Source organism: Lepus europaeus, chromosome 12 (assembly GCF_033115175.1).
Source record: "Lepus europaeus isolate LE1 chromosome 12, mLepTim1.pri, whole genome shotgun sequence".
In the NCBI taxonomy this organism is placed as follows: Eukaryota; Metazoa; Chordata; class Mammalia; order Lagomorpha; family Leporidae; genus Lepus; species Lepus europaeus.
Genome location: NC_084838.1, coordinates 25116405 through 25130359, shown reverse-complemented (window position 1 = coordinate 25130359; position 13955 = coordinate 25116405). Strand labels below are relative to the sequence as shown.

The 13955-nt window shown below is 41.8% G+C and overlaps 1 protein-coding gene across 3 annotated transcripts in view; it reads right to left on the bottom strand.

The window, feature by feature from the left end:
• ELP1 (elongator acetyltransferase complex subunit 1) overlaps positions 1-13955 on the bottom strand; it is a 76670-nt gene that overhangs the window by 31373 nt on the left and 31342 nt on the right. For all 3 annotated transcript variants that reach the window (XM_062207799.1, XM_062207801.1, XM_062207800.1), the window contains 13 exons: positions 11875-11981; positions 11434-11537; positions 10279-10332; positions 10078-10183; positions 8503-8618; positions 7737-7810; positions 6903-6981; positions 6734-6813; positions 5454-5591; positions 5267-5352; positions 4804-4952; positions 2372-2495; positions 1254-1351 (listed from right to left, as the gene is read on the bottom strand). In XM_062207799.1, coding sequence (XP_062063783.1) covers positions 1254-1351; positions 2372-2495; positions 4804-4952; positions 5267-5352; positions 5454-5591; positions 6734-6813; positions 6903-6981; positions 7737-7810; positions 8503-8618; positions 10078-10183; positions 10279-10332; positions 11434-11537; positions 11875-11981 — 1315 coding nt within the window. The remainder of the gene's footprint in view (positions 1-1253; positions 1352-2371; positions 2496-4803; positions 4953-5266; positions 5353-5453; positions 5592-6733; positions 6814-6902; positions 6982-7736; positions 7811-8502; positions 8619-10077; positions 10184-10278; positions 10333-11433; positions 11538-11874; positions 11982-13955) is intronic.

Genomic DNA, 13955 nt, shown 5'->3' with positions numbered 1-13955 from the left:
TTCATCCAACAAATAATTGCTGAGTTCCAACATATGTGCCAGGCAAAGAGCAAAATTAATGTGACAAACCCAACAAGATCCACTACCGAGTTCCTCTCTTCCAGTGATACAGAATGGCCTCACAGACATGATAGAATGGCAGAGTGGGATGGGAGCCCCATCTCAGGGCTGTGAGAAGAAGCTGTGTGAGACATCAGGAGAGAGTGCGGCATGCACAAAGCACAGAAGGCACCCGGGCCGCTGACAGGAATGTGTATAGCAGGTTTGAGGAACAACAAGCCTGGTGTGGTGCAGCAGAAGAGCACAGGAAAGAGGAACAGAAAATGAGAGCAAAGAGGCAGTCACTGGCCAAATCCTGTATTCTTCAGGCTTGGTGTTAGCGACACAGACAAGGCATGGAATTCCTGCCCTTAAGGAACCCAGATTCCAGTAGGGGAGACAAAGCCACAAATTGGTAGTTCGTAAGAACAAGGTATTCTGGGAACTCTGCACTTGGCACCTTTTTCAGGAAGGAGTTTCAGGAGGTCTGATGGACAAGCAGGGCTAAAGGAAGCGGAGGGTAGAGAGCTGGCAGAGGCATATTTGTGCAACTACCTCCAAGTAATTGGGAATGTGGAGAGGGGCCAAGCCAGTGTTAAAGACAGGGCAGACCACAGAGGCAGGTGTGGGATCTGCAGACAAACCAGAAGTGGTGGTGATGGAGACACGGTAAGAGTGATGTTGACAGCACAGGTTTGGTGGCTACAGCCTGGCCTCCCTTCCCTGTGTTTGCATGCTGTAGCCCCAGACACTTAGGTAAGTTGTTCCCTCATCTATAAATTGTGCACTACAGTATTGAGGCCATACAATACATCTGGCTTGCAAGGCAAGTGTCTGGCATTTAAGTTAAGGTAAATAAATGTTTAAGAAACAAATAAAACAAAACTCCTTTTCTCCTGAAATATATGGGAAAGTTTGTGCTTGTTAGGCTCATCAGTCATGCAGCATGAGGCTGCACTGGAAGATGGGTAGGGCAGGAGTAGGGGACCCCATGTGGAAGTACTGTGGTGTTCAGGGTAAGGGGCCAGGGATAGCCACTTGCTTTCCATCCTGGGCATTTCCTCACAGTGGGTCAGAGCCAGTCTCTCAGATAGGAGGGTAAATGTGAGGCGAATGCATTTTCAAATAAACCTTGATATTATGAACTCTGGATCTTCATCTCTTTCCAACTAACGCATAAAGCAAATCAGAGTGTCATTCCACAGAGAACACACCTTGTACTCCTGTGAGGTTGGTGGATATAACTTCAGAGCCTCGTTATACAAGTTTTTATCTTTTATTAAGTTCAAGCATTCTGAGAAGTATTCAGGACCTGCAGGGATAAGGTTTACACAAACACAAGTTTAATATTTTGGAAGCACAACACCCTCCACTTACACCAACTGTCCCCAGAAAAATCAGTGAGGGACTTATTAAGACCAACATGATCAAGATTGTCTGGAAAACGGAATTCAGGAACCTGAATTTTTAATGAGCACCACCGAATATAGTGAGGAAGGAGAAGCACCAACTGGGATCAGTATGCCATCACTTCCAACTAAAACCATGTTTCAGGGCACTGGACAGGGGAAAAGGGGAGCCTCACTACTCAGTGCAGGTAACTGGGGGTATCCTTCACATGTGTGCAAAGACCACAAGAAGAGAAAATTATCTACCAATTTTAACTTTGAAAAAAGAAGTTAATTTAGGAGGTGCTCATTCTTAACCCAAGAAGGGTTTGTGCTATCTCACAGTTCAGCGAGTTCCTCCAGCCCACTGAACTGATCTGTTTTACCCTCAGCTTCTCAGGACATGTGGCAAAATAAGGTAAAACAAACATAATCACTAAAGCCTTTAGGAGAAAAAACTGAAATCAGGCTCTGTCTAAACTAATATATATTTGTTTTTCAAATAAATGTGTTTATTTGAAAAGCAGAGTTACAGAGAGAGAGGGAAAGACAGAGAGAAGAGAGAGAGAGAGAGAGAGAGAGAGAGAGAGAGAGAAAGAAAGAGATCTTCCATCTACTGGTTCACTTCCCAAATGGCCACAACAGCCACAGCTAGGCCAGACAAGCCAGGAGCCAGGAGCTTCATCTAGGTCTCTCATGTGGGTACAGGGGGCCAAGCAGTTGGGCCATCTTCCACTGCTCTGTGGTACAATAACAGGGAGCTAGACCAGAAGCAGAGCAGCTGGGACTCAAACTGGTATCCATATGGGATGCTAGCACTGCAGGTGACAACTTAACCCACTATGCCATGTCAGCCCCTAAACTAACATTTTATCTTAATTTACAACTTAACTATGTCCAAAGAAGAGTTGAAGCAGAAATAAACATACTATCCTCCCGCTTACCACATTTGCTGAGGTGGCCAATGGCTTTTTCATATCGTTTCAAGTATTTGTCTATAGTGAACCGCTGATAATTAGTTTCCATTTTCTTAAGTGTATTAAGAAATGGAAGATATTCTTTGGGATCCTAAAAAATAAGAATTGTGTTACTTGTGACATCTACATGTGAAAATAAGAATACCTACAACAATTACAGCAATAAACCCAAAGCTTTATAATTTCAAGATGTATATATTAATAATATATAGTATATAAAATCAAACTACATCAAACAAATTTTGGTACAAATCACATCTATATATTTGTTTATACGTGGAATAACAATTGTCATGATTAATCTTCAACTCTCTTAGCCGGCGCCACGGCTCACTAGGCTAATCCTCCGCCTTGCGGCGCCGGCACACCAGGTTCTAGTCCTGGTCGGGGTGCCGGATTCTGTCCCGGTTGCCCCTCTTCCAGGCCAGCTCTCTGCTGTGGCCAGGGAGTGCAGTGGAGGATGGCCCAAGTGCTTGGGCCCTGCACCCCATGGGAGACCAGGAGAAGCACCTGGCTCCTGCCATCAGATCAGCACGGTGTGCCTGCCACAGCAGCCGCGGCGGCCATTGGAGGGTGAACCAACGGCAAAAGGAAGACCTTTCTCTCTGTCTCTCTCTCACTGTCCACTCTGCCTGTCAAAAATAAAAAAAAAAAATTAAAAAAAAAAAAATCTTCAACTCTCATAACAGCCACTTGTATTTCACAGCTAATAAGGAAACAAGGCTCCAATCTAGAAGATACTCAACAAATGCACTCAAATTTCTTCTAAAAGTATGCTTTTTTTTTTACTGTTTTCATGATATTCCATACCCTCCATCTGCAAACACCACATGCTACAGTTACACTAAGCTAAGCTCTGAGAGCTCTGAGGCCCTACCACACTAATATTTGACATTATGTCCAGCTTGGTGCCTTGGACTATCACAAATTATTTATTTTCCTAAAGAAGAGATGCTTCCTGTTCTGAATGCAATTTCACTGATTAACCAGGAAGAATACACTTAAGAATAAAATCAGAAAAAACCAAGAAACTACATAGTTAAAGGTTCATGCATATGTGATAGAGAGGATAACTGTGGGCCAAAATATTCAATCAACAAACAGTTAGAATCTACTAAGAATAAAGAATGCAATAGAATGTAACCTTAAGCTCAGGAAAAATATCCTAGAAGGAGACAAGGGTAGTCACTGGATACAATAGAAGCCTCCAGTCTCTAGAGGGAGGCAAAAATGACTTATTGGGAAGTTGCCACCTTGCATCATTTGACTTGCTGAGTGAGAATCAGCCAGGTGAATATGTGGGTGAGAACAATGGAAGCACCAGCCCATAGGTGGCAGAAGTAATGGTATTGGCAAAGGCACATGGTGGTGGTGGCTGTGAAAGAGGAAGGACAAAAGCTCTGCCTGTCTCCCAAGGGCAGAGATGAGAACTCAAACATACACAGAGGTGAAATCAGGGAAGGTTTTTTAAAGTCCTGATGGCTTCTGAACTTTATCCTAGGGGTAATGCAGAACTCACACAGGATTTTAAGCCGAGACATGAAGGATTACTCTGGCAATAGCTAAGAAAGTAATGATAGGGGAAGAGAATGAGGCTGTAAAAAACAAATAAAATACCTAGAGCAGTGACACTCCAACTTTCTGGCCACAGCACACATACAAAGCTGGGAAAAGAGACCCTGAGCCTTCCTATGCTCTATGTTTCCACTTCCCACTGCAAAAAAGAGGTGTATCACAAAGAGCAGGACATGAACCACTTGTGACATCTCTCTGTAAGAAAAGAATTAGTTCATGGGGCCGGTGCTATGGTGCAGCGGGTAAAGCTGCCGCCTGCAGTGCCGGCATCCCACATGGGCGCCGGCTCGAGCCCTGGTTGCTCCACTTCTGATCCAGCTCTCTGCTATGGCCTGGGAAAGCATTAAGAAGATGGTCCAAATTCTTGGGCCCCTGCACCCACATGGGAGACCTAGAAGAAGCTCCTGGCTCCTGGCTTCGGATCAGCACAGCTCCAGCCAAATAGTGAGTGAACCAGCGGATGCAAGACTTCTCTCTCTCTCTGCCTCTCCTTCTCTCTCCGTGTAACTCTGACTTTCAAATAAATAAATAAATCTTAAAAAAAAGAATTAGTTCAGACATATGTCTATAACCTTAAAAATAACCATATGATTTTATTTCACTTCCTCAAACAAGCAATCAAAACACTTTAACAGGCCCAGAACTATGATAGAGAGTTAGGTTTAGGAGTGTGGCATGGCCATAGAGACTCACAGACCTGCCTCCCATCCTGTACTCAGATGGTAACCCTGGACAAGACATGGCACTTTCAGGGGCAGGGTTCCATTCTATCCAAATTATACATATAGAGCCAAAATGATGTAAAGAGTACTAACTCTACCTACCTTCTGTGATTTCTCAGCTACCATGAGGACCAAGTCAAAGTCATAGGTCCCAAGAGAATGATCATATAATTCATTAACATCTACCAAAAGCAGCAAATATTTCAGGGCCTCTTCAGCACTCACAGCATCAGGGTCAGATGGAGCATTCCCTGTCAGTGTTTGAGGAAACAAAACAGAATAAAACCACTTGGGGGGGGGGGGGGTGGGAGAGAATCCACAAACCTAGTAATATAATGAAAAATGCAAAGTAGAACATTTTCCCTATAAAACTGGACAGCAGATGAATATATATGCTTTTGACTCTTTTTCACATGCTTTGCAGGGTAGCATTCAAAAAAACTCAAACAGGTCTTCAAATGGTGACCAAAGGGCCACATGTTTGACCTGTGAAGTGGCAATGATCATCTCAGAATAGTGACAGTCAAGGCCAAGTTAAACACACTCTCTGTGAGCAGGTCTCTACCTTGAAGCTCGTGTACCTTCTGCAGCACTATCTCCAATTCTGGAGTTGTTTTCTTCACGTGAGATGTGAGTATTGGCAGGCAGTACCTAAGGTAACAAATGGAAAACACCAGAAAACTGAATAAGCTGACCTGGAATAAACTTGGACTTTTGTGATTCAAGATGCCCGTGCATGGCGGCAAACGTACTTGTGAGGATTTATATTCTCCATGGCTACCCTCAGAGCATCACAGATAAGGTCGAGCTTTGTCCCACCAGGATCCCTGGACTGCTGGACACCGCTGGGAACTGGTGGAGGGTACATGGTCTTTGTGACATCTTCTTCCCTGAGAACAATTGTGTATGAATGGGTCACTAAGGGAACACAAGGCTCTGTAATCAAATTACTAACACATCCCTGGCATGCTGATGAGACAAAAAATATGAATGGCTTTTGCAAAAGAGTTTAATTATAAAAATACTGAAAAATGAAACTATCTACAAAAGTCTCACAGGATAACATTCATAAATGTTTTCTTCACATTAACCCCAAAGAGGGTATAATCTAGATGTCCAGCATCAGGGGAATTAATAGTGGTATAGTTACACAATGGCACATGACTTGGTAATGAAGAAAAGGACTACCTGATGATACTTGCAAAAGTGAATGTCTCTCAAGACAACGAATGAAAGCAACATTTTTACACAGAAGAATCAATACCACATTATTCCATTTATAAGATATTCTTAAATAGGCACAACTACTCTGCACAGTACTTGCCTATGGAGCGGGACAGGGACTAACTGAGAAGGAATCTGAGGGAACTATCCAAGAAGAGGGAAATGCTCTCTAACTCAGAAGAGGCTCAGGCTACAGAAACTTTATACTTGCTAAATTTCACTGAATTTCACACTTATGATTTGTGGTGTGTTTCACTGTAGATAAATTTGACCACGAAAAAAGTCCAAAATGAGCCTATACATAATATTCTCATTATGTCAAGCAAGGTGAAGTACTAAGAGTAAGGCAGACTAATGTCTACAACGTCATTTGAAATTTGTCTAAAGACAAGATGAATGGCAGATGGACATATTACAGACAATGATAATACATATACAGTAAAATATGAACTGGAGAGGACGGGTGGTAGTACCAGATGCTTCCTGGACAAGTCTCTCAACTTTTCTATGTTTGAAATGTTTCATTAAAAAATCGGAAAATAATCATCACAGAGAAAGATACCAATTGATTTCAATCTCCTAAGAAAAACAGATAGTTTAACATGTCTACCCAAAAATCAATGATAATTCTGAATGACAAATTTTGAAGTCATAGTCTTAAGTAGGCTGTTTTCCAAAGAAATGAGCAAAAACCTACTGGCATCTAAGAGTATTACTAAAGTTGTTTTTCTCCTCTAGATATTCATGTCTGATTTCCTTAGCAAGAAAATTATGGCAATGATACTCATGAATTATTGAAAATACTTACTTCAATTCTGTGAAAAACAAATTAATATGATTTACACAATCTATCTGCCTTATGAAAGTTTCCACATTTTGAAGAAATACCTACCAAAAAAAAGCACAAAACATTTTAGTTCATATCACAATTTCAAGTATAAAATAAACCAGAGTAAATGTCAGATTTACAAAGTTACCTCAGGGTTATGATCATGAATCAGATTGAGATTAATTCTTAGTTTTCTCATACATTCAAATGCTTCTTTAAACATAATTCTGTAAGGAGACAGAGAGAGAAAGGATACTGCACAAAAACAAAGCTTCCTGGACCCAGAATGTTGTCATCAGGATACAAACCAGTTATATCAGTTTACAGCCCCTTTGCCACACACCTACTACCGGATTTTAACTCTGAAATTATAGGATGACAAAACCAGAGACCACATTCACCCACCTTCTGAAAAGGTGTGATTTAATCATCCCAGCAGTCTGAGGACTACATCCCCACATACACAAAACAGAAAACTCTGACAGAACTTAGGTCTACTTTTTCAACAAAACATTATGCAGATCCTTCTAATATAAAGTATTCCCTAAACAGGCCCAGCAAATGGATCGTTTCCTGTATAATAGTGTCTCAGGCTTTTTTGGGTCACAGGCCCCTCTATCAATCTGTTGAAGCATTCAGACTTTCTATCTAGATAAATAAACACAGACACAATCTGGTGTACAATTTCTCTGGGTTCACAGAACAACTTGAAAGCCTACAGGGATGCCTAGGTTAACAGAAGACTTGCTTTATATGACAAGCTTCAAGATTCTTTCTGATAAAAGAATGTCTACTGCAATATACAGTATTAAAGAGGAAGAGAGGGAGATGGGATGGGGAGAAGAGAAGGTAGGAAGGAACTAAAACTTACTAAAGATACCTGAAATGAAGCTTTGTCAGTTTTTAAGTTTTAAAAATCGCAATGAAACACTTCTTGTTTCACATGGATCACAAAACAACTAGTCATATATATAGCACTTACTTGTCCAACCACTTGCGAATTTGAGCTAAAACCAGGGCTCGATGATGAACAACTTCTAGGTTCCCCCTTGGCATCTTGGAATAAATAAATCAAAATAACACTTTTAAATAGAAGGATACACAATTCTACTGAACTCTTCAAAGAGAACTACTGCAATGTTTTAAAATGGGCATACTTTTAGCAGAATCTAGTTGTGCTCAGTATCTTTTCTTTCTTTCTTTCTTTCTTTTTTTTTTTTTTTTTTTTTTGACAGGCAGAGTGGATAGTGAGAGAGAGAGACAGAGAGAAAGGTCTTCCTTTTTGCCGTTGGTTCATCCTCCAATATCCGCTGCGGCCAGCGCATCGTGCTGATCCGAAGCCAGGAGCCAGGTGCTTCTCCTGGTCTCCCATGCGGGTGCAGGGCCCAAGGACTTGGGCCATCCTCCACTGCCTTCCTGGGCCATAGCAGAGAGCTGGCCTGGAAGAGGGGCAACCGGGACAGAATCCGGCACCCCAACCGGGACCAGAACCCAGTGTGCCGGCGCCACAATGCGGAGGATTAGCCTATTAAGCCAAGGCGCCGGCCAAGTATCTTGACTTTCAAAAAAAAGTTTCCTTTTGAGTCTCACTGGTCATAAACCATATGAACATTCCTTTGCATAAAGCTAACAGACAACCTAGCAAGGAAGGTTTATAATGAATGAATAGAAATGTCAAGGGATCCTAAAATACAATTCTGCTTGGTGCTTAGTGACAATCAGAAAGATAGCTTGAAAAATCAGCTTACCTGTAATATAAGCTTTGTGTCCCGGGGCACAACAGTGACAATCCGTGAACCCCTCTCCACCTTTCGCAGAATCTCCCCATTAGACACGTGACTGCTGCTCAGACCTGCCTGTAATGCTAAAGATATCATTGGGCAAGGCTTAAAAATTCTCTCTCCAGTAATTGCAGTGAAACCACACATATTATCTGAACTAGAAGAAAACAATTAACTACCAGGTTCCTTTGGTCTCCACTCAACTTCCAAACCCTGAGTCCTTCTGGAAACTGCCCTCTCTCCTACACACAGCCCTTATGCATATTCACATACACAAGTTCTCAAGTGATCTGGAAACACAGGAAGGATTAGGGAGCTTCTCTCTTTCTTAGCATTATCAGTGTACTATGACCAAATAAATGAAACAAAGATGCCATTTCCAAGTCAGAAGCAAAGAAAGTAAGTGGGCTTTTCAGAATAAGGAAAACACACCCAAAGATGGGGTGTGGAATACAAGAAAAAATGGAGCCAATATCCTACAAATGATGAGATGGAGTCCAGATATACAACAAAGGGTAGTCACAGTGAGAAAAGTTAGATAACATACTGAAAGCACACTGGTAGCTTGAAACCTACACAGTACTCAAAATAAAATTTCATGTTAGTTACATAATAAAACTTCCTGAATGCCCTTCTTAAGGAAAACCCTCCTTTGAAAGTCTGTAAACTTGGGGCCAATATTGTGGCAATGTGTTGCCTGCCATGTCAATATCCAATGTGGGCACCAGTTTGAGTCCCAGCTGTTCCACTTCTGATTCAACTCCCCGCTAATGCACCTGGAAAAGCAGCAGAAGATGACCCAAGTACTGGGCCCCTGCACCCACTTCAGAGACCTGGAAGAAGCTCCTTTTCCTGGCTTCAGCCTGGCCTAGCCCCAGCCATTGTGGCCATTTGGGGAGTGAACCAATAGATAGAAGACCTCTCTTTCTCTCTCTCTCTGGATTTCTCTCTCTCTCTTGGTAACCCTTTCAAATAGAAATAAAATAAATCTTTAAAAAGAAGTCTGGGGGCCAGCACTGTGGCACAGCAGGTTAAAGCCCTGGCCTGAAGTGCCAGCATCCCATATGGGCGCCGGTTCTACTCCTGGCTGCTCCACTTCCAATCCAGCTCTCTCTGCTATGGCCTGGAATAGCAGTAGAAGATGGCCCAAGTCCTTGGACCCCTGCACCCATCCATGTGGGAGACCTGAAAGAAGCTCCTGGCTCCAGATCGGTGCAGCTCCAGCTGTTGCAGCCATCTAGGGAGTGAACCAGCAGATGGAAGACCTCTCTCTCTGTCTCTACCTCTCTCTGTAACTCTTTCAAATAAATAAATCTTTAAAAAAAAATAATAAAGAAGTCTGCTAACTTGTGCAGAATGATTTAAATCAGATACTTTATTAAGAATAAGGGCTACAGAAATGAACTCAGAAGGTTTCCTCCAGTTTAGTCCTCTGTGATAAAATGCCAAAGGAGGTGAAGAATTTAAAATGTCATAAAAACTCTAAAAGACAAAAGACATTGAAAGAGGGACTATTTCTATTTTATTTTACTGAAAACTTACTTTTAATTGAGGCATCCTTCAGGCAATAACACTGGCAGGTGTGGGAATGGGTCGTCAGCAATAAAAACTCATCGTAAACTGCAAATGATGTGATATTTGATGCAACCTGCAACGATGCAAGAAAGATGGGAGTGAAAGTTAGCTTTATTACTTGTAGCCAAGACAGTAAAAAGGATCCAACATCAAACCAAACCCTGATACCTCAGTGTCATTGATGAAAAAGCGACATCTGTCAGTCAGACCAAGGACACATTCCTGCAAAGAAATAAAAGTGAAACAATAAGCAATTTTATTTCAAGCTAGTTAAACCTAACCTTTGTATTACAAAGTTCTACTCCCCAACAAAATCCTTGTAATCAGGCCTGAATATAAAGGATACTTCAAAAAGCTCATGGAAAATGGAATGGGAAGAAGTTTATCTTGGTAGAAAAATTTTTTTTAAATCAGGAGCCAGCACTGTGTTGCAGTGGGTTAAGCCACTGCTTTGCAACACAGGCGTCCCATATTGGAACCCCGCTTCAAGTCCCAGCTGCTGTTTCCAATCCAGGTCCCTGCTAATGTGCCTGTGAATGCAGTAGAAGATGGCTGAAGTACTTGGTCTCCTTGCCACCCATGTGGGAGACCAGCTGGAGCTCCTGCTCATGGCTTTGGCCTAGCCCAGCCCTAGCTGTTGCAGCCATTTGGGAATGAACCAGGAGATAGAAGATCTCTCTTCCTTTCTGGGGAGACAAATTTCTTTTATTTAACATCTCTGCCTACATATCACTGGCTCAGAGGCTTTCTGGGACTACAACAGAAGTACTGCCATCCTTATAGCTACTATCTTCTTAGTGCCCTCCTCCTCCATATATCCCTCACTATTCTCTACCATTACACACTGCTCATTTCTTTTATTCTTCCAACAGAAGGAATAAATACAGCTACACTGCTAGACTACAGTTTCCAGAAGAGAAAGGGTTCACCTGTTGCTTTGTTTGTAACCACCGTATTCCACCAGCCACCATAATAGACATTCTAGTATTTGTTGAATGACAACCTACTGAACACTATTTTTGAGATCACAGTTGTGTTTCCATAAAAAGACATTTAATAAAACTTTCAATGAGCTGTAAAAACAGGGATAAAAATATTATCTTTTATAGTTTTTCCAAAACCTTAAAAGATAGATTTTGATTTTCTTATTTTATAGATGAAGAAGGTACGGCTCGGAAGAGTGCATTAACTTCCCATTGCTGCCTTGGGATTTAGAGACCAACTAAACTCCCAATTCCAAAGCCCACGTTCCCTCTACCTAATGCTTTCAGTCCCTGGGTAACCTCTTTAAGTGGCAAATTTTCCTGCTTTGTGTTCACTTACCTCTCCTCCAATCATGGCCAGTTCAGTCTGTATGCATGGATAAGGAAATTGAATGGGAAATCCGCCAGGGTTCTTCCACGGCTCAACAGCCACAGAAGGTGACTCTGCAAAATGAACAGATCTGGCTTACAAATAGCTAATCTGCTCTTTGTTAAAAACCTGTCAAAACTAATACTTGATAAAACATTTAACATGCAATTGGGATCACTTCCCAAATGTATTTGCATTTAAATGTGTATTGGAAAGTAATTAAGATACTCCAGTTCATCACATAAGAAAATAGAAGTATATATCTGCTAATTCCACTCTAGCTTAAGAGTTTTCCAGGGTAATTGCAAGGCCTAACAATCACTGATACATTGACAAATTACTCACAAGTACAAAAAGAATTAAATATCTATTTAAGTCATATACATACTCTCCCACCAATTTGATACTTACCCCAAAGGTACTTAAGTATCTGGCCATCAGCCAGCTGTAATGCTACCGATTTGGTTTTGGAATTGCAACACATACTGATTATGATCCCATCCACTGATACGGATGAACTGATTAAAGTTAAAAAAAAAAAGAAGTATTATGAACAGATTATTACTCTCAAAAGTAGCAACAGTTCACAAATTTTTAAAAACAGACAAGGAAATAAGCTATTTCCCTTTGTTGCTGCACTATTTCAATACAATATCTACATAATACATATTTATACATTCACACACGAACTATTTAGAAAAAGCCCGATGGGTGGATAGGGGAAAACAGACACACACACACACACACTCTACTCCAAGCCCCGATAAAATACGTGTCTGTTACAAGACATTATTTTCACAAAACCAAAAAACTAGTTGTCAGTATTGTAAAGTCATCACTCTTATACTGGCAGCAATATATTACAATTAATTGCTTTCATTAGAGATGTATAAACCACTATTTCTGTCTTCTTAAAACACAAACTGATTTAAATACAGCTGCAAGTGTGTAGAAAGAGCACACCCAGTATTTCCAACTGCGGATTGTTATGAGAAATGGGGAATTAGTTATTGCCATTACATTTTTCTTCAATCAACAGAGTGAAGCAGAATGTCTTGAAGACATTGGGGACCCAGCGGAAGATGGCCCAAGTCCTTAGGCCCTTGCACCCACGTGGGAGACCCAGTAGAAGCCCCTCGCTCTTGGTTTCGGATCATTGCAGCTCTGGCCATTGTGGCCAACTGGGGAGTGAACCAGTGGATGGAAGACCTCTGTCTCTCTCTCTCTCTCCCTCTCCTTCCCTGTGTAACTCAAACTTTCAAATAAACAAATAAATCTTTAAAATAAATAAAACTGAAAAAAAAATTTTTTTGGCCGGTGCCGCAGCTCACTAGGCAAATCTCCGCCTGCAGTGCTGGCACCCCAGGTTCTAGTGCCGGTCGGGGTGCCAGATTCTGTCCCGGTTGCTCCTCTTCCAGGCCAGCTCTCTGCTGTGGCCCAAGAGTGCAGAGGAGGATGGCCCAAGTACTTGGGCCCTGCACCCGCATGGGAGACCAAGAGAAGCACCTGGCACCTGGCTCCTGGCTTCGGATCAGCACGGTGCGCCGGCCGCAGCAGCCATTGGGGGGGTGAACCAACGGAAAAGGAAGACTTTTCTCTCTGTTTCTCTCTCTCACTGTCCACTCTGCCTGTCAAAATTTGAGGGGGCTAGTGCTGTGGTGTAGCAGGTAAAGCTGCCACCTGCCAGTGCTGGCATCCCATATGGGTTTGAGTCCTACCTGCTTCACTTCTGATCCAGCTCTCTGCAATGGCCTGGGAAAGCAGTAGAAGATGGCCCAAATCCTTGGGCCCCTGCACCCACGTGGGAGCTCTAGAAGAAGCTCCTGGCTCCGGATCACCCCAGCTCTGGCTGTTGTGGCCATCTGGGGAGTGAACCAGCAGATGGAAGACCTCTCTCACTCTCCTTCTCAGACTCTGCCTCTCTGTAACTCTGTCTTTCAAATAAATAAATAAATCTTTAAGAAAAATAAAAATTTTTTGAGGAAGTAAAACCTGTAAAATGTAAACATTTCTAATGTCTTATGTAAATCACTCAACTTTTCTTTAAAAGTAAAATCCCATTAACTTTGAGTGCTCCATATATGTAAAACATATTCTGCATCTCGACATATTCACAGAAAGTTTCTTCAAATTACGAAGGTACTTCAAAAATTTAACATAAAAATGGAATTCTAAATTTATTTTGTACAACAATTTTTTGGAAATCTATGCACAGTTCTTCTGTAACATGTATTTTCTTTACTTTTTTTTTTTGACAGGCAGAGTTAGACAGTGAGAGAGAGAGAAACGGAGAGAAAGGTCTTCCTTCCATTGGTTCACCCCCCCAAATGCTGCTACGGCTGGCACACTGTGCCGAACCGAAGCCAGGAGCAAGGTGCTTCCTCCTGGTCTCCTATGTAACATGTATTTTCCATGAACTTTCTGAAGACCTGTTGTATCATGAAGCATTGTGAATAAAAGATTTAAAATGAATGACTGTATTATGTTGTTTA